This window comes from Drosophila melanogaster, chromosome 3L (assembly GCF_000001215.4).
Source record: "Drosophila melanogaster chromosome 3L".
NCBI classification, from domain to species: domain Eukaryota; kingdom Metazoa; phylum Arthropoda; class Insecta; order Diptera; family Drosophilidae; genus Drosophila; species Drosophila melanogaster.
In genome coordinates, this window is record NT_037436.4 from 14,050,564 (window position 1) to 14,071,668 (window position 21,105).

The 21,105-nt window shown below is 41.0% G+C and overlaps 3 protein-coding genes and 1 non-coding gene across 8 annotated transcripts; 2 read left to right on the top strand and 2 right to left on the bottom strand.

Moving 5' to 3' along the window:
* The first annotated feature begins 642 nt into the window (after nt 1-642).
* CG6833 (uncharacterized protein) lies at nt 643-1,906 on the top strand. 2 transcript variants are annotated; one of them, NM_001202176.2, is made up of 2 exons: nt 643-682; nt 760-1,906. In NM_001202176.2, exon 2 carries the CDS (start codon nt 773-775, stop codon nt 1,643-1,645), a length of 873 nt encoding a protein of 290 aa, NP_001189105.1. In that variant the 5' UTR covers nt 643-682; nt 760-772; the 3' UTR covers nt 1,646-1,906. The 2 variants fall into 2 exon arrangements, with proteins under 2 accessions (NP_001189105.1, NP_648689.1); NM_140432.5 differs by having other exon boundaries at nt 643-1,906.
* CG13484 (uncharacterized protein) lies at nt 1,865-2,516 on the bottom strand. The gene has a single exon (NM_140433.2). It carries the CDS (start codon nt 2,431-2,433, stop codon nt 1,978-1,980), a length of 456 nt encoding a protein of 151 aa, NP_648690.1. The 5' UTR covers nt 2,434-2,516; the 3' UTR covers nt 1,865-1,977.
* Nucleotides 2,517-2,536: 20 nt separating this feature from the next.
* On the bottom strand, nt 2,537-3,741 carry asRNA:CR46067 (antisense RNA:CR46067). The gene is made up of 2 exons (NR_133236.1): nt 3,278-3,741; nt 2,537-3,032 (listed from the first exon to the last, which is right to left on the bottom strand).
* On the top strand, nt 2,652-21,020 carry Frl (Formin-like). 4 transcript variants are annotated; one of them, NM_001274895.2, is made up of 10 exons: nt 2,652-3,780; nt 10,865-10,948; nt 14,509-14,595; nt 15,053-16,705; nt 16,767-16,980; nt 17,049-17,341; nt 17,629-18,183; nt 18,245-18,364; nt 18,523-18,833; nt 19,329-19,806. In NM_001274895.2, exons 1-9 carry the CDS (start codon nt 3,505-3,507, stop codon nt 18,580-18,582), a joined length of 3,342 nt encoding a protein of 1,113 aa, NP_001261824.1. In that variant the 5' UTR covers nt 2,652-3,504; the 3' UTR covers nt 18,583-18,833; nt 19,329-19,806. The 4 variants fall into 4 exon arrangements, with proteins under 4 accessions (NP_001261824.1, NP_001137948.1, NP_729954.2 ...); NM_001144476.3 differs by lacking the exon at nt 18,523-18,833 and having other exon boundaries at nt 19,329-21,020; NM_168575.4 differs by lacking the exon at nt 18,523-18,833 and having other exon boundaries at nt 15,026-16,705.
* Nucleotides 21,021-21,105: the final 85 nt, after the last annotated feature.

The window sequence follows — 21,105 nt, forward strand, 5'->3', positions numbered from 1 at the left end:
ATAAATAGTGAGGCGATCCTCCTGTTGAGCCATGTAATGCTGCAAACGGCATTCCTCAAATGAATAATCCTCGATGTGATTGGGAAAGTTGCCCAGGCCGCCGAAGGGGCCGAATGCAGATAGGGGCCACGCCCCGCTTTTCAAGTAAAGTTTTACTTCCTCGACGACCATATGCCTTAATGCGAATTAAGTAAGCTGCGCTTACTTGACATCTATGTGCTCCAGGATGCACTCCGAACGAAATACGCGGGAGCCAGTTTAAAACTCCTTGCATACGAACATCTTTATCAAGTGCGCACTTCGCAGTGGATATCCAAAACTTCAAGCCCAATCTCGAGTGTGCACATGCATATGTATAAAATCCGTTAGTTTGATATTTTTACGATTTGTTAAAATATAAAACCGCCATAAGTGATTTTAGAATATTAGTCAATACTCCCACATTTCTTCAATATTTTAATGAACTTACACTACTTCAACGTCTGAAACTGTAAATGAATAGCGATTTTTACGGTCTTATTTGTTCGAGCGATCAATGCACATATTATTGACGCAGTGAATGCGTTCACAGGCTACATAAGGCGTGATTGCTATTTACCTGCTGAACGCACCCATTGACACTGTTTAAATACCAAAAGCCCGTCGACAGTAATACTCCAGCAACCCCAAGACGGTCACACTGGTCGGTGTTACTAAAATAAAGAAACACATTTGTTATTCGAGATTGTCTTAAGCTGGATATTTATTTGGAATATATAGATGCCCCGACGCCATGTCCGCTACGCCACGCCAGAAGCAGTTCGACATGAATCGTAGCCGGGCCAATAACTTGGACAGCAGCAGAAGCGGGTCTGCCAACAACAAAAACACCACGGACAGCACGAAAAATGTGGTTTCCCCGCAACACAATCAACGCAAGCTGCAAGCCTCCATGGAGCGCCTACAGGTGCAACAGGTGAACACAAGTCGCCGGGCAGCCGGCTCCAACTGGATGGCCGCTGCTGGCGGTGGAGCAGCAGCAGCAGCTGGAAGTGAAAACCAGGATGCCAAGGCGACGGAGTCAGCACCACTAAGCAAATCGGCACGCATGCGCATGAAAAAGAAGGCACACCGCAATCGCATTTTGGCCATGGACTGCGAGATGGTGGGCGTGGGACACAACACACGGGACGACATGCTGGCACGCGTGTCCATCGTGAATCGCATGGGACACGTGCTGCTGGACAAGTATGTGAAGCCGCGAAAGGAGGTCACCGACTACCGCACCAGCGTGTCCGGCATTCGGCCGCAGGACATCGCTAACGGTGAGGACTTTGCCGCCGTGCAAAACGAAGTGATGAAGCTGATACATGGCCGCATTCTGGTGGGACACGGCCTGCGCAACGATCTTGCCGTACTGGGCATCCGCCATCCGTTCCATGACATTCGTGATACGTCGCATTATAAGCCGCTGTGCAAACTCATCTCTAATACCCACACGCCCAGCTTAAAACGCCTGACAAAGGCCGTTCTGGGTCAGGAGATCCAAACGGGCGAGCATAATTCCGTGGAGGATGCACGTGCCGCCATGGGTATCTACAATCGCGTTGCCGTCGACTGGGAGAAGTATCTGGAGAAGAAGCGGCATCAACAGCAGCACTATTAGCAGCTCACTCGGGGAGCCCCATTGCACTGAGGGGTGTTCCATTACGGTAGTCTTAAATTTTTAAGTATACACACGGGTTTCATTCACGTGAAACTGTTGCTTAAATGTATAAAATGTTACAACCTTAGCCATAGTTCTTTCTTGAAGGCATCGGAGCGGTTTTCAGCACGTAATGTGCCACTCAAAAGCAGGCTCGGATCTCATGATGAAACCATTTTTATGTTTACACATTCTTTTGTTTAATATCGGAAAGCTAAAATTAAAATTCTTTCTTTGCTTTGGGGAAATTATCCTACAGGGCTTAACTAGCTCTTAGTGTTGTATTCTACATTTTAGGAAGCCGCCACCTCTTTCGGTGAAGTTCGGCTAGTACTGGGTCCGTGGATGGCCTCGTGCCGTTCCATTAGCTCCCGCCAAGGATCCTCCAGCATGGAGGGATGAAAGTACTGGCCGAAGGAGCTGCCGCTCTGGTTTTGTTCCCTGTTCTGGTGGCTCCTCGGATGATCCCAGTTCTGTTGGTTCCTGCGATTGAAGCTGCCGCCGCGTCCGAAATTCCTGCCCTGACCGTAGGGCCGATGGCGCTGCGGCTCCTGTGGGGATTTGTTCTGGTAGAAATGAGGAACATTTTGCTGGCCCTGTTTGTCCTCGTAGAAGCCAACGTTTGGATTTTGTGGCTTCTGCTGGCCACCGAATTGCTGCGCTCTGTAATCCGCGGACTGCGATGGGTACTGGCCGCCTTGTGGGCAGTAGGGCGGCAGGTTGTTATAGTTCTTGCGAGGGGTGCTCATGATTGCAGTCGTTAAAGCTTATTTAAGCCAATAATGGCTTATTTCCTTGGATCCGAAATGTAAAACAAATGTTTTTTTATTTTAAGTGCGACCGTTGGCAATTACCACAAAAATGCATATTAATTAAATCAACTGGCTTAAAACTTTGCTAAGCGCAGTTTTCGGCACATTTAGGGTGTTTTCCCGCCAGTCTTTGGTTTCCGTGCGCAGACCCAGTTCGGTCACACTGTCCCGAATATTCGTGTAGCGCGGTTGTCGTGCGGTCGGTCGGCAAAATAAAGTGCATTTAACTGCAGTTGCTCTCGGTTCCCACACTTATCGCCCACAGACCGAGTCTAATGCGGTGTGTAAGGCAAATTGCAAGCAATTCGCACGTCCCTCGCTCGGAAAAACCTGCAAACAAAGCACAAGAGGCGTCGCCTGCCGCAGGAGCCTTTCATCGAAATCTGGTCCTTTGTCTGTGTTTGTGTGCCTGCATCCGTGTCTTGCTGTAGGTGTGTGTGTGTGTGAGTGCTAGTGGCTGTGTGCCTGTGTGAGTGCCGCCGTTGCACCACCAGCAACAACAACAGCAACAACAGTAGCAACAAATTGTGTTTTTGCTTACATTGTCAGAAAGAAGTAAATTAAATTATCAAAATTTTGGAACACAGCACTTTTTACACTTACTTTCAAAACAAAAAAAAAAAATAAATAAATTAAACAAAAAACAAAAAAGGCAACCAAAAATAAGAAAACACACGCCCGGAAAATAGTCACTTTCGATTGGCCAGTTGTTCTGAGCGTTCGATAGCAGAGAAACAGGCAGCAGCCGCTTTGGATATCTTCAACGGAATCAAAGAGCAACTTTCAAGTTGCCCGGAACGCACGCGTGCCCTTTGCCGGACTGTATGGGGTACCCTCTCGCTGTCCCTTAGCACTGCGCTCCAAGCGGCGACCATCGAGGACGCCATCGGCGGCGGAGGATCCGGATCCCGGGGATTACAGGATCCAGGGGGAGGAGGCGGCGGAGGAGGAGGAGGAGGCGGCTCCGTCTCCGGCTCGGTTTCGGGCTCTGGTCGCTTTGCCACCATAATGGGCGCCGTCAAATCGCGAACCATCACCAGCGCTGATGTGGACGCCGATGAGCAGCTGCAGCATCCCCATTCGCATGCGCACCATCACTCGATGCGCAATGGCCACCAGCACAACGGTTCCATCTCTAGCGGCACGCTGCAGAAACAGGATCTGCGCTACGACATCGGCTGCAGTTCCCAGTACCAACATGTCAGGCAGCCGAGCCTGCGGAGCCGGAGCCAGCAACCCATGCCCACCACAGATGAGCTGGACCGACGATTCGCCAAAGTGCTGGTAAGTTAATCCGAATACCATGACAAAAAAAAAACTTAGGTATTAAAATATGGCTTAAAGAACAATTTTATACTTTCATTAAATTCATTATAATTTGCTAAATTTTAGATATACAAATTTATTTATTTATTTTTACCTATTTTACGCTCCATGTACCATTCAAATCCTAAATGACAGGAAAGTCTCAAAGAAATATATTTCAAATATACATTTATACTTCAAAGATTTAAAAAATATAATTCCTTTCTGCCAAGTTTAAAAATAACGCCTTGTAGAATTAATTAACTAGCAATCCCTTTCCAAAAAGCATTGCATAGTTTTTGGCAAATAAAATTCCTTTCATTTATTAGCTTACAATATGTTTCATACATATATTTTGTATAACATACGATTTTAATATACATTTCTGTTTATGAACGAGTAAGCTATTTTGGGTGATCAGCTTGGTATCAAGAAATAAATTTAAATAAATAAATGGAAATGCGTAAATGGTTCTAGAATACAAATCTATCTGGAAAAATCTTTTTCACGCTGTTAAGCTTTAATAGTCGAATCGAATGTTTAGAAACAAATACACCCCCTCTTCTGAATCGGTGATATTTTTTAATACACTAGAAGAAATGTTTGTTTATGTTCAAAAATCCATTTGAAAAATTGAGTTTGCTTGGCGAATGTAGTAGCTGGTATATAGAAAGAAGCTTAAGGATTGGCTTCCTGCCCCAGCCCGTTTTTTTCCGCCCTCGCATTTGTTGCATGTGATTGATGACCTCATCGAGTGTGCGGCGACTTGTTCGCTTGAATTTTTGTCAGCCACACACACACACTTGTGGAAACGTGAGTGTTCGCTGGTGTTTGTGAGTATCTCTGAGTTTGTATCTGCGCCTCTCCCCAGTTCAACTCGATTCAGTCCCGTTCTGTTCTCCGCTCCGGCTTGCACAACTCCCCAAGCAGGGCACAGTGGAATGGGATCTGAATGGAAACTACCATATATACATATGTATGTGCTGAACACCTTAGCTATTCCCATGCTTAAAATTGCATTCAAAATATCATATTGCACGGAATTATTCGTAATATCTTATTGAAATCAAATATCGATAAGGTATCAGGACGAAAACCTTGATGACTAGCATGGTTTACAATTGGTTTATTAAGAAACAGCATCCTAGTTTTTAAATCAACCCCTTTTATTCTTCTTTTTATCATTTAATTTAAAGGATTTACAATGAAAGATCATAACTTTTTTAAGCCAAACTTTTAATACTCTCACCAAGGTTCGAAGGGCGTGTGCCTGTCGTCAGAATTCGTTTGTCATCCCACCAAATGCTTTTTTTCACCGAACAAGACTGCGTAATTAAGATTTTACGAGTAAACATATTGCCAAAAAATATAAATACATTAGTCAAGAATAGAGAAAAAAAAGCTCTCAGCGCTGACCGTCATAAAAGCGTAACGGATAGTGACCCACAGCCGCCATTTGATTCGCTTCCCTCCGCCCATCGTTCCCCCCTTTCTGAATAAGCCACTCCAATTCGGCATGCTAATGGCAATTAAAGCGAATTGATCGATTGTCGCCCTCTCTGTCGCACTCGAGTCACTCGCTGACTCACTGCTAACGCCGGCATGGGTCCGCTCGCCTGCCCTCCCTTACTCGCACTGCTTCTCGATGGGATGCGATGGGATGGGATGGCTTGGAGATCGCGGCTTATCTCTCTGGCGAGCTGAACAAAAGGGGTTGGCGAGAGCAGAACTCTTTATTTATATGGCGCAGCTTGAGTTCTCAGTTATCGGCAGTCAGTCAGTCAGTCAGTCAGTAATATGAGAAATGCTTCTCCAACGGGTTTCCCACTTATCTGCTCATTTTTGGCATTATGCCCATTCTCAAGATCTTTTGTTTTGATCTCAAGGTTGTAAATACTGTCCTCAGCATATGGAATGTTGTTTAAAGATAAAATATTTACTAGAGGATGTTCTTAATAAATTATTACGATCATTTTTATTTAATAAATATTGGATGATAACATTTTATCAACGTTTTGACAACAACTTGGCACATATTTTTTTTGTGTTTATTCCATAATTTCTCGATTTCTTTTTCGCACTGTATGATGTCATGGTTGTAACTTCTTTCGTGCGCATCTCGATAAGGAAGCACGATTTTTATTACTCTCATGCCATTTTTGGGGACACAAAATATTGATGCGTTTATTAAAGCCATTAAGAAATATAACAAAGTTCTTGCTTTCTTCCTTAATATAATTAGTATCCGTTCAAGGGCTAAAGTCAATGCTATCCAGAAATGCTATCATATAAATATGGTATGAAACTGATGAATTGTTTTTGAATGCAATATCTCTAATAGCCAGACAAAAATCCTTTTAACAACTCTTATCGCAGACTAAGAAGATTGCCATTATACCACAGTATTAGTATCTTATTATCCTTACTTACTTACTTATCCCAATTGATATTCATGTTAACACGCCTAATCTAAAACAAACCATAGCCATTCCGTTGTCAATTTCAAATCCAAAATATGATAATTCAAGGGTATTCCCGATATCGACAGACCTTAGATAGCATTTGCTATTCTTGCTCTATTGTTTGTTCAAAATTCATTGCCTTCTTTTCGCACTCAAAGTGTGTGTGTGTTTTCGTCTGTTTACCTATGCCTGTTACTTGTTTTTTTTTTTTTCATTTTTCGCCCCTCGATATTGTGTTTGTTTGCCATTTCGGTGGCATTGTGGCATTGCTGGAGGTGCTGTGCCGGGCCCTGGTGGCCTCGCCCTTGCCTTGTGTCTCCGGCTTGGCTTAATTTGTGTTTACCTTAATTTAGGCAAAAGTGCTGCTCGCCGATGGCCCATTGGCATTGAAGTGGACTTGACTTGGCGTACCGGAGACTGGCAGATCCAATGCGCCAATGTCCGTGCAGTCGGCTTCCGAACGACAGCAATTGCTTGTCTGATTCATTGTTTAAAAATAGCAACAATCCGACAATGTTGCCGCTAATAATTCGCCTTTGGCTGCATCTAATCAGACGCAGTTGGTGCATGTGTTTCCGGTTAAATTACAGTTCTGCTGCGAAGCTCAAAGAAGCTGGGTTCGTTTGTTTGCCCACAAATGCAACTAAACTATGAGCAAGTTGCATGAATTATACATTTAGCTGGTAAATTGTTTGGCTTTAAGTTTTAAGAAAGCAATTATGAATTTATATACAATAAATATTATGAATTTTTCCACTCGATTCCAAGTGTGCTATTTATTGAATTTGAATACCCACAGAGGCTACAATTTAACTGTGTTTGTATACAAATTCACTTTAATTGCATTAAAATTGGCATCAAGCCAATAAAATGTCCATGCTTTCTTCAATTGAAAGTAAAAGTGTATTTATTACATCGTCAGTGAGACGGCTTCGAATATTAGTGAATAAAAACGTTAATGTGATTGCATTATTGAAAGCTTTGACTCTAAAGAGACTTAACTGCGGTTTATGTTGTGGGTGTCATTATTCACATAAATTGTCATATAGTGAAAGACAGAAAGACTAAACCGCATCAAATCCTCATCCCCGATCGCTTACCAGCTTTCTCAGGCAAGCCAACTTTCACTCGCTTCAACATCGTTGCCCAAGAGAATCTAGAATCTATATCTATAAACAATTGCCTGCCGGCGGGGCGTAGTTAAGGTGAGGTGATTCAGGGTTAGCCGTCGCTCTTAATGACTTTCCCAATGACTGACAAACCGCAAGGCAGTGAACCACAAAAGTTATTGTTGTTAATATAGTTAAGCAATCGTTGCATATGCGAGGGCAGGTTTCATTGTTGAGATGAAAACATTTTTGATGGTATTTTTGAAACTAAATATAGGCTTTACTTTTTGAACATTTATAATGATCTCGATCTAGAATAACATTTTAAAATGTATTTTCGTATCATAAGAAGCATAAGAAAAACCTAATCTTACTCTTCTTCCATAAGGATGTGTTTTTTTTTAAGTATATTGTTTTAAATTTTACTCGAACTCTAATGTCAGCCCTCGTTGCATTCAATGGCAATATATTCATGGCTTTGTTTAACGCATTGTCCATTTGGATTGGCTTTATCTAACGGCAGCTTCGGATCTGCAGAAAAAATGAGACTTCCACATTATGTGAACCCCTTTATCTGCCTCGTAGGGCAAACATAAGTTTATCTTTGCTGTTCACTTCCTTTTGCGGTCGGCAAAAAACGAGCATAGCGAAAAAGCCTACTAATGATAAAAACATAAGACCATCTGTTTTTTTTTGCGGAACAGAGTGGATAAATGGTAATCGACTTCAGAGTTCATGGGAATTAATGTAGGGAAAACTGTTGAGTAAGTAGATCTTTAGTAGATCTTAAATGATTCTAAGGGATAACAATTCGTGCTGAAAACACATAGAAAAAGATTAGTCATAGTCCTGTGGCTATGTCTTTATCGGTAAACAAAGTCATCGGTGTTACGCACGTTCATTTGGAAAATGTTCGTTTTTTTAAAATGTTTTCCTTATCGCATTACTAACAAATACATTCGAAGTTCTGAGAAGAACGGAAGTGCTTCCTTTTAAAAAACCGTATTCGTTTGGCATCTTTGATATCTTTTGAAGTATTCGCAACATTTGTGTTTAAAAATGATATTATAGATTAGTGGAAATAAAGATTACGTGGTTGATTGACTCACTAAGCTCACATGTGGCTTACGCTTTATTGATTGTGTTCATGATTCGCATGAAAATCAATTTATGTAGCCCATGTGGCTTTTCCAATAAAATTCCAATAAAATGTACTTTTGCTTCCATTATTTGTCGGCAAAACGAAAAAGATAGTAAATACCATCTACCTATTACTCACCTCTAATAACTTTGAATCATTCTTGTGAATTTCTAGTGGAATATTATGAAATAGGTAACTGCTAGTCGAGGCACTGGTTTTGGCGTTCCATCTTGTTTCACTAGCTGTTCACAATATTTATATGAAATTTTTGCTATAATAAATACCCTCGAAGCTTACTCATTTGGCATGAGCGTAGACAGATTGAAATTGAATGGGGGTTGCCAGGCTTACAGTCCGTAGCGCGTCCCATTATGCACATACACACACACACATGTAAAGATAGAGGGGACACAAAAATAAAACAAATTTAAAATGCGTATCCGGTATGCCGGTCAAGTAATTCATTATGTACACCGATATTTACATTTACATACATATGTATGTACATATGTACATCATGTCCAATTTATATACATACATAGTAAGTTTTCGCTTTCTGGCTTTCGGAGCCTGTCTGCCCTGGCATAAATATTGAAGAGAGGCTCTCGTCTTTGTCACCTTGTTTATTATTCTCTCTTTTTATGCACTCTTTTATTTACTTATTTATTGTTTTGTTATTATGAAAAGCGCGTCGAGGCAAATCACTCAGTCTGATGGGTTCAGACCGTAACGGACAATGGACTTGGGAGTGGAATCGAAGGGGGTGATGGGATCGGGACGGGATCATGGGAGTTGGGGCCGAGGGGCTCACCCATAACATTACAATTAATTAATCAATAAATTTTGCAATCATTCTCGCATTTACTCACATTCCTCTGATCAAGGGAAATATATTACGTCTATATTAAGCAATGAGCACGTTGGGAAAAGAAAATAAACAAAGCCAGAATTTAAGATAATTGTAATAATTGTTTAGCTTAATTAACACTGAGATAAACTGGCAGGCAGGCTCCATGTAAATTTGCAGTAATTGAATGAGAAAAAAACATTGAGCAGAAAGCACTTTATTATCATCATCATGTGAATAAAAACATCTTGGGCATGAAAATAAACGAGGAAATTAATTATAGTGTCTCTGAAAAGAGATTAAATACTTGCTGATCTTATGTTATCTATCTAATGTTATCTTTATTCATGATAAAAAATGAAGTTAATACCTGATTAAAACTGCATAATACATTTTAATGTTTTCAATATTACTTTCTCAGCAATTTTTATCACACTTATGGGCTTTTCAAAAACAAAGTTTAACATTATTTTTTTTTGGTTAATATATTTTTTTTAAATTACTTGCTTATACATTATAAATACATTATAAATAAGTTAGAGCAACAAATGGTTCCTCGAAATATGATGAGAACTATTATTACAGAAATTTTTGGCTCAACAAGTTATAATTTATTCTATTGATGATCTACTACGTACAGAGATGAAAATCAGTTTCGTTCCCGTGCATTTCAACGCACTAAATACTTTTCTTTTATTCCGAATGTGCATCTGATATTGTTTGGGTATATGGGTATGCATTTTGCATTTATTTTCCGTAGATCCCTTCATCTCCACCACACCCTTTTCCCGCTCTCATACCATTATTGATTGTGTGTGTGTCTAATTAGAACTTCCAACTGCAGCTGCACCCATAAAAAAGGAGAAAAAAGTGGAAGAATTATATTGAAGTCACGTAACCATATTTGCCGATTTCATTATGGTGCATTCCCTTCCGTTAAATTGTACATTTAACCATTTTACACAATCGTCTGCAGTCGAGCAGGTAAATTGGTTCTTATTATTTGATTTTGCTTTATGGTTCAGTGATTCAGTGAGCTGCAGCTCTAAATCTGGAAATCATGTCATTCTTGTTTTGCGAAAATATTTGTGTTCAACTAATATAGAATTGTTAAAACAATATTAATTTCCACTGTCAGCTGCTTAAAAGCGCAAATTCATGGCATCTCTTTGAATAATTTTCCCTTTTTGTTGGCTCTTCTTTATGGTTTGGTGACTCTTCTGCAATAATCTTTTAATCAACCATCAGCAGCTAAAGTACTTAAATATTTACATGAGCAGGGAAACAATGCACTGGTGAAACAAACCTAAGAGATGCAAGACTGACGGTCCTAATGGGCCATAATATGCGGGGTATTTCTGGCTGGCTTTCCATTTGGCTGAGTGCCATTTCCAGCTTTTACCATTTTACGAAGATACATATATCTTATAACTTATACATTTCTTTATCTGAGGATCAACACTTACGAATGGTTTTCATGTCTTTTCATATCTTTTGGTGACAGGCGTCGATGGACTTGCCACCGGATAAAGCAAAGTTGCTGCGGAACTATGATGACGAGAAGAAATGGGACATGATATGCGATCAAGTGAGTAACAAATTATTGTTAAGATTAATAAGATATAAGATATTTTTTCTCAAATTAAATTTGTTTACACTTTAAACTTTTAAATTGCAATTCATAATTATGAATAATAAATGATAATAATGGGTTTTATGTATTAATCATATTCGTGAGCAAGCATGAAACATTTTTAAACTAAAGGGCACTTTTGTGTTCTAAAGAATTGTTCATAATTATTAAGATTAAATATTTTATTTTTGATGTTTTACACATTGCACACTAAATTTAGCTAAAAACTCTTTGATATCAAAAGCATAACTTCCTGCTGGCATTTCGCAGATTGTGAGGCGGCAGTTTCATTCCCAGTTGAGCACTTTGGACCCATTCTTGGGCGCAGTTCAAGGGGGGGTGCTATACAATAGATGCATGGGTATGGATGCTGAGGGGGTCTTGTTGATGCCGACACCTTGAGCACTGACCTTTAGGCTGCACAAATGTGTGTAGGGTCGAATGGAGCAGGCGCCGCTCTAATTAAGCTCGACCAAATGGCTTTGCGCAATGGAATTGTGTGCGCGTAGGCCAGTTGGAATTTCAAAGGCGTCTATGCCTTGAGCAACTTTACGAAATTCTCTTTCAATTAGTAACTGCCAACTGGGGGTTGAGTAAAGATCAAGCAGGTCAACTCTGGAAAATCTTGATATCAAAGGTAGACAAAAGCTCTTGAGGTGACAATAAGTGTAATCTGTTGTTCTTGAGCAATTCATTTCCTCGAAACATATGTGATAAAAACGTTGGCTTAAGCATCTGTAAACACTATTCTGTTTAAATGTTTTTACTTTTAAGCTGACGCACATTTATTGAGTTAGGCAATGCACTATTTTATACTATATTTATGCTAGGGAATCAAATTATCCGTAAACCTTAATAGCCAGCTGAACTTCGGAATTATTTTGAATTGTTTTTATCCGAGATTCGTTCCACAATAATTGCTGAAATGCCATAAATAAATTGTAGGACATGTGTTTATCTGTCTAGATAGATAATTGCATATATATAGACACCGCATATCAACTTTGTCAATCATTATGCAGTGCGTGCCGTTTTGTGGCTCGCGCTTTTTGATGTTCTTGTTTTTTTTTTTTTTGTTTTTCCCGCTTCGCACACTGTAGTCTTTAATGATATAAATTCGCTCGCTGAATCCAAAACACCAAAACATTTTGGCAATGAGAGCGACTCTAAATTGGTTTAGAATGGGGCAATAAATTGTATATGTACGAGTGTTATTTGCTATGTGGACAAAAATCCAGTTTGCGTGTTATGTTGATTGCTGCTGTTTTTGGAATATGACGAAACTATCAACGTGTGCGCCAGAGCGTGCCTTTTATTTTTGGTGGATTCTATCTATCTAACCATCCATCCATCCATCCAACCAACCAACTAGCTATCTATCCATCTCACTTGTAACTGGGTCACTGAATTTTCAAGAGCTGCACCTAGGAAAATAACAACGGAAAACAACGGCGACGCCGAGCATAATATATTCGCCATCGGCATTTTGGTGGAGTAGCTCTCAAAAACGAAAATAAAAATAAAAATAAAGATCCGAGGATGGAATGCTCAACACTCTTCGCAACTCCGGTACTCACGTCAAACATTTTTTGCCATACGATAAAATATCATAAACACCCAACACGATTTGCCGTTGTTGTTGGTGCTTTTATTCCTACGACTATTGTTGTTGGCCATGTCGTCGTCGGTCGCCGGTTCCTTAGCCGCCTTAGCATGCCTGCAACCCAGACCTGTTTTCCATAATTTAGACCCACTGCACTGTGGGTCAATAATTGGAAGTTTGATGGAAAAATTCCATTGGAGGTGAAATGAATAGCGTTTAAAGTTGTGCAAAAGGAGAAAGGCTTCAAAATCCACAAATCAAACTTATTATACCAAATTGCCTTAATTTATTTGCATTTATATTGTAATGTCCATTGTATTTAAAGAACGTGATTGTTTCCAAACAATTCTACGGCTTAATATGAAAGGAAATTAAAGTATGATTCATGATCATATAAAACGAACAATAAAACATGTATGTAGAAAGATAAATCAACTAAGCGAAGCCCAATTGAATAGATTTACATGCGGCACTTACGTATAAGAAAAGGGAAATGTTTTATAAATAAATTTGTAAGCATCCTTTATGGACTTTATTAGCTGCATTTTGCATATGCCCAGTCCACAGTTCCACTCCTAAGTTCGTCTAGTCATGAAAATGAATGAAAACGCAGCCCACTGACAGACGGACGCGGAGACAATGGGACGGACAGGTCCGGTGATGATGGTGTGGTGGTGGGATGGTGGGATGGCGGAGGCGAAGCTAGCCACTCGAGGACGTTGCGAGGAGTGTGTTGAGTTGAGGTGAGGCCAATCCCATGGACTCGGTCCTCGTCACATCTTCCTGTCTCTGTTGCCCAGTTGCTCTTCTCGCTCACAGTGACAAAATGCAAATTATTATGACGGCGATAATTGCAGTTTTTAATCGTTGGAGCCGCTTGCAGCGGTTTACATATCCGTATACGTATATATGTACATACGAGTATAGGAGTATACTCTGTGCCTGTATGGAAGGCTGATATTTTTCTCCAGCTCTCTTTGACTGGGAAATAGAATCAAACTGGTTTTTCTCTAGCTGCAGTTCGAACCCGAACCCAAACGCAAACCCAAAACCAAAACCCACACATAGTTTAGGTTGTAGTCATGCGTTGGCTGTTGGTGCTGTTTTTGTGGCTTTTGGTGGCTGCCTTAGTTGTTGGCATAGTTAAACAAAACCCATAACAACAAAAAAAAAAAGAAAAAAACAACAAACAACAGGCCAAAACAAGTATACCACGCTTCATGCTTAAAAATGTTTAGAGTTAGGCAAGCCATCGATGCTTATGTGTTTTGGGGGATCCAAGACTCCGCCGAGGGGATTCGATTGCGGTAACATAAACATCTACGAAAATATGCAGTTAAAGCACAGGGGGAAAAACAAAAGTAAAAGCCGCTAAGTCTCGGTCTAGTGTTAATGCATGTGCCATCGATGAATATACCCACCGATCCTCCACCAGTTGCCCGATCACTGGCAGTTCATTGAACAGCGACTTGGGTAACTCCGGCAGAGATGATTTCAGGGGCCATTATAATGTGATAGAGGGAGCAATTAGTAATTAGGAAGCAAGAAAGGTGTTTCTGGTGTTAAAGCGTGAATATAACTGAAAGCGATTATTAAAGTGTTTGCAATAAATATGTATAGCTGCTTTTATTTTTTTTTAAAACATGACATAACTAGCCTGCCATATTTATCTGTAGAAGTTTTGCAAAACAAGAACTTACTTGCATCTATCGGCGGATATGACTTATCTGACTCGTTTGACCTTTGTCACCTGCCAGTCAGCCGTGTAACGAAAAATCAGTTGACATAAAGTTCAGTAGCTCAGCAGGTTTTTTTTTGCCCAGTTTCCGATTGTTACGTTCGAATCTTGAACATTGCAGCTTTATTGATGAATGAATGATGAACTAATTTAAATTTTCAATTTTTTTTATAGGAAATGGTGCAGGCAAAGGATCCGCCCTCACATTACTTGAGTAAACTGCGCACATATCTGGACCCAAAGGCATCAAGGAGTCATCGGGTAGGTTCAAGTTACTAAATCTACATCATTTCTAGTTTCCTGTAGTAGTTTCTGTAGTGTGGTTTCTGGTGGTTAAAAAAAAAATAAATATAAACGACTCTTTAATAAACTATTAGGCCAAGCTAATGAAAAACTAAAGTTAATAACCCGACTTAAAATCGAAATCTGTTGTTCCAATATTAATGTGTAAATTTCATTTCTCTACTCACAACACTGACAACACACCACAATCCACTATTCCCACACTCTTGTCTTTCCTGTTTCTTCCCATGTCTCTCTCTCTATTTGTTTGTCTACCTCCTGGCACCTGCACTATCCCAAATCGAACCTCGTCCTGGTCCTCGTGCTGCTGACTCCATCAACTGCATCCTGTCTTCTGTTTCCGGCCTCCCGTCATCCTATCCTTCACTCTCTCTTTGTACACCTACAGCTTTATCTCTTCTACTTTCTTTGTCAGAAACGGAAAATGGTCGGCGAGTCCACGTCCACCCAGGTGCTCCGCGATCTGGAGATCTCGCTGCGCACGAACCACATCGAGTGGGTGAAGGAGTTCCTGGATGACACGAACCAGGGTCTGGACGCCCTGGTCGACTATCTCAGCTTCCGACTGCAGATGATGCGACACGAGCAGCGCCTTCAGGGTGTCTTGTGTGCCTCGGAGGAGCGTCTGAATCTCACAAACGGCGGCGATGGCGGTGAGATAGTGATGGGAAACAGTAGTTCTGTTAGTCCTGGTGGAGGTGGTGGTTTACTATCACATGGAAACAGTACGGGACATGGTCTGGCCAATGGCACACTTGACTCGAGGCAGCAGCACACAATGTCCTATGGATTCCTACGACCTACCATTGCCGATGCTCTGGATAGTCCTAGTTTGAAGCGAAGGTCACGACATATTGCCAAATTAAACATGGGTGCCGCCACGGACGACATCCATGTGTCCATTATGTGCCTGCGAGCTATCATGAACAATAAGTATGGGTTCAACATGGTTATCCAGCATCGCGAGGCCATCAACTGCATTGCCTTGAGTCTTATCCACAAATCGCTGAGGACGAAAGCCCTGGTCCTGGAGCTGCTGGCAGCCATCTGTCTGGTAAAGGGAGGACACGAAATCATTTTGGGTTCGTTCGATAATTTTAAGGATGTGTGCCAGGAGAAGCGACGCTTCCAAACGCTCATGGAGTACTTTATGAACTTCGAGGCCTTTAACATAGATTTTATGGTTGCCTGCATGCAGTTCATGAACATCGTTGTCCACTCGGTGGAGGACATGAACTACAGGGTGCACTTACAGTACGAGTTTACAGCCCTGGGCTTGGATAAGTATCTGGAGCGAATTCGATTGACAGAATCGGAGGAACTGAAGGTGCAGATATCAGCCTATTTGGACAACGTCTTTGATGTTGCTGCCTTGATGGAGGATTCCGAGACAAAAACTTCAGCCCTGGAACGAGTCCAAGAGCTTGAGGATCAACTTGAGCGAGAAATAGATCGTAACTCAGAGTTCCTCTATAAGTATGCGGAATTAGAGTCCGAGAGTCTAACGCTGAAAACGGAACGCGAGCAGCTGGCTATGATTCGGCAGAAGCTGGAGGAGGAACTTACAGTGATGCAGCGAATGTTGCAGCACAACGAGCAGGAGCTGAAGAAACGGGACACACTGCTGCACACAAAGAACATGGAGCTGCAGACGCTTTCGCGTTCCCTGCCACGATCCGCCTCCAGCGGCGATGGTTCTCTGGCGAATGGTGGCCTCATGGCTGGTTCCACATCGGGGGCAGCCTCTCTAACATTGCCACCACCTCCGCCGCCAATGCCCGCCTCGCCTACTGCAAGTTCAGCTGCTCCTCCACCACCTCCGCCGCCAGCACCACCGGCTCCACCACCACCGCCGGGCTTCAGTCCGCTGGGCAGTCCGAGCGGCAGCCTAGCCTCGACAGCGCCATCGCCGCCACATGCCCCGCCCATGCTAAGCTCCTTCCAACCGCCACCGCCTCCAGTGGCCGGCTTTATGCCCGCTCCCGATGGCGCCATGACCATCAAACGCAAGGTGCCCACTAAATACAAGTTGCCCACCTTGAACTGGATAGCACTAAAGCCTAATCAGGTAGGAACAAAGAGATGCACTATATAAACTCTTTAATTTTAATACCATTTAATTTATCCAGGTACGTGGTACAATATTCAACGAGCTGGATGACGAAAAGATCTTCAAGCAAATCGACTTCAATGAGTTTGAGGAGCGCTTCAAGATCGGGATTGGCGGTGCTTTGCGCAATGGTAGCAATGGAACCGAGGTCGATGGGTCGCTGCAGTCCAGCAAACGCTTCAAGAGGCCCGACAATGTCTCGCTGCTGGAGCACACGAGGTTAAGAAACATTGGTGAGTGTTCTGCATTATCTTGTATATATTTCTGTATCAACTGACTTTTTTTCTATGTTCGTTCCAAGCAATCTCCCGTCGCAAGCTGGGTATGCCCATTGATGATGTCATCGCCGCCATTCATAGTCTGGACCTGAAGAAACTTTCCCTGGAGAACGTCGAGCTGCTGCAAAAAATGGTGCCCACGGATGCCGAGGTCAAATCCTACAAGGAATATATCATCGAGCGCAAGGACCAACAGCTACTCACCGAAGAAGACAAGTTTATGCTGCAGTTGTCGCGTGTGGAGCGTATCTCGTCCAAGCTAGCCATTATGAACTATATGGGCAATTTTGTCGACAGCGTTCATCTCATTAGTCCGGTAAGAAAATATATATATATAACTTGGAAAGAATTCAATAGTTAGTTATCTAACTGTCGTGTAAATATAATATCCGTTTCTATGACTAATAGTTAAGTCATGTGGCAGCTGGTTTTCAATTCGTTTTGTTTATTTTGTTGGACAATAAAAAGAAAAACTATCTCTGTTTATAAAAATCCGTATGCCGTCAACATAATTGCACTTTGATCAGCAAGAAATTTGAGAACTTTATTATTGACATATTTTTGATGAATCAAATAAGAATATATATTTTTTCTTAATTCTAGCAAGTGCAATCGATAGCAGGAGCGTCGACTTCCTTAAAACAATCTCGAAAATTCAAGGCGGTTTTGGAAATTGTCCTGGCTTTCGGCAACTATCTCAACAGCAACAAACGGGGACCAGCCTATGGCTTTAAGCTGCAATCGCTGGACACGCTGATCGATACAAAATCCACAGACAAGCGATCGTCACTGCTTCACTATATTGTGGCCACCATACGGGCCAAATTTCCGGAGCTGCTGAACTTCGAGAGCGAGCTGTATGGAACAGACAAGGCTGCATCGGTGGCACTAGAGAATGTGGTGGCCGATGTTCAGGAGCTTGAAAAGGGCATGGATCTGGTGCGCAAGGAGGCCGAGCTGCGAGTGAAGGGTGCCCAGACGCATATCCTGCGTGACTTCCTGAACAACAGCGAGGACAAGCTGAAGAAGATCAAGAGCGATCTGCGGCATGCACAGGAAGCGTTCAAGGAGTGCGTTGAGTACTTTGGCGACTCCTCGCGGAATGCAGATGCGGCTGCTTTCTTTGCGTTGATCGTACGCTTCACGAGAGCGTTTAAGGTAGGACTATTTCAAATGATTCCCTAATACTATGCTAATATGATATCTTTGGTAATTCTAGCAACACGATCAGGAGAACGAGCAGCGTCTTCGCCTGGAAAAGGCCGCTGCGCTGGCCGCTTCCAAGAAAGAGAACGATCAGGTGCTTATGCGCAACAAGGTTAACCAGAAGAAGCAACAGGTAAGTGGAGGACATTGACCACGAAGAGCTAGCTCCATCGAAGGGTGGCCAAGTCCCTCTAATCGGTTCCATATGTCTAATCTCTATATGCACGTATCGTTTCAAACCTGATAACCTGTTATGATTTGTTTTGATCTCGTTTGATTTGATTCATGCAGCAAATACATTGTCTGCTCGACTTTGCCAATCAGCAACAGAAGCAGCTTGCCCAATCGTAGCATCCACCCACCGGCCACTTCCTCAATCTAAGCACGTTAACTTGGTTATTTGGTTGACTCACACAAATCACATCACACTCTGTCTAATACCCAACTGGGGACGGGAATTCGAGGGGGACTTGGTCTGAGTTCGTGCCCCAAATCCCCGCTAATCCATCACAAAACAAAAAAAGAAATCAAAATCCTTGTTTGTTGCTCGTTGTGGGCCCCAATGTGACGGGATTTGTTTTGTATAAAGTTCCCACATTAGCGTAAGTCGCCCGGCTTGTCTACCTCCTAACCTTGTATTTGTTCAGACTAATCCTGCACTATTGTGTTTTCTAATCCCCGCAAAATTCCTCGTCAAATCCAGTCTACTTCGACCATTTGATTTAAATGTTGGATTCGTGCCAAGACTGCGCGATGCCAAATTTATTTATTTTGGAAATTATTTCAAATCTTTTGAAATATGAAAATTTAGAAATGTTGATAAAAAGGGAAATAAAATAGATAAATATTGAAGTTATACAATTTAACATTTGCCATATAATAACAGAATAAATTACTTTTAGATTCTTATAAAATTTGGAAAATCCCCGATAAAAAAAAATTGGCACTACAAAATATTAATAACCTCTTAGTAATAATATTTCGTTCTTTGGTGATGGTTTACCTTAACTAATGCTTACCTGTTTCTTTTTCTTTAATCCCAATCCGGTTTGGCCTCGCTTGCTCCAAAAAAAAAAAACCAAACGAAATGCAAACAGTTGCCCTCAAACGGCGCATTATCCTTGCAGGAAGCTGTCATAAACGAGCTGAAGAGCAAGGCGCACTCGGTGCGCGAGAAAAAGCTGCTGCAGCAGGACGAGGTGTACAACGGAGCCCTGGAGGACATCCTGCTCGGCCTGAAGAGCGAGCCGTACAGGCGGGCGGATGCTGTGCGGCGGTCGCAGCGCCGGAGGATCGACAATAATCGTTTATCGCGCACCCTGGAGGAAATGGATTGTTAGGACGGAAAACGAGATAGAGATCGACGCAATGACGACGACGGGGCAATGGCAACGAATCGAAAATCAAAATTCACACTGAAACCGAAACAAAAAGAGAACATTACAGATACTGCAATATGTGATTAGGCGATTAAATTGTTTTCGAGACACTCTTACACATACACAAATTCACATTCCCTTTTATGCAAATCCTTATATTTTCGAATATTTTTCAATATATTTTTAAGTAAAGTCCAACATAACCGTATACTGGAGTCTCAATTCCGAACGGAACTTTTATAGCACAAGCACAACATCCATTCTGTGAATCTCGCCTACAATTTTGAGAAACATTTATATCGCCAAAATTTTGTTTTAAAAACCGCATTTTAATTTGATTGCTTAAGATCTTAAGCTTAAGCTTAGATCTTAAGTTGAACTTGAAAATTCGAATGGTGTATTTATCAAATCTTTTGTTGTTAAATAATGATTTAACTCTTACCCTGTGTACATACATATACTTACATATATATCAAATTATATATGTGCTATTTAATTATATTTTTTAAACTTACGTTTTAACCAAATACGAAATACTTGCTGCATCCATCCGAGATGGCAAATCCGCATGAATATAGAGAGCCTACATATGTAATTCCGAATTTTAATTAATTTTATGAAATTAGTAAGTCAAATAAGCATTGAATTGTATGAGAAGAGAGTAAAACGCATTAAACTTTTGTATATTTTTCTATTTAATCGAATATTTATGTTGTTATTTTTTCACTCCGCACACAGCCAGCTACGAAAGTCCAAACGAACGCCAAAATATTGCATGCCAGAAGAAATGATTTTTAGAATATTTTACACTAAATGAACCACACATTTTATAAAATTTTATTCAAATTTTTATACAAAGGATATATTAAACAATATTAAAATATATTCCATTTATATGCCAATTTATTCTCACGAACAACAACAAATTGAAGAAGACTGATATAAAGCAGTTTACTATAAAGCAGCAGAACATTACACGCAAATTAAACTGAAAAGCTTTTGTAATCTCTTTTGGATAGTGTCTTCTCGCGATATTTAGATACTTAGATATATATTTAAAAAATGCAATAACGAATTTAGTTGAACTATAAGCACAGTTTTATTGTATTTAAATATTTACAAGTGCCATCGGCATCCTTATGCATACATATCCTTTCAATATCTTTTTCTGTTTAATTTGCAAAAATAAGGAAAAAGCGCAAGAGGAGATAAGTTCGCAACGTTTTAATGCAAACATACACGATTAGCACGCTCTGCATTGTTAGTTTTTAAATATTGTGTTATTTAATTTGATAAGACGCCAGCATGGTATACGAGGAGCGAAAGTGAAGGGAAATCGATATATTAAATATAAAATGCCGGATCTTTTGTACACATTTACATGACTATATTGAACACTCGAACTATTTTAAATAAAATATTATTAACCCAATAAACTAGCCAAAAACTAAAGTGTGTTTCCTTTTTTGAACGTAACTGATTCATTGCAAGTTTT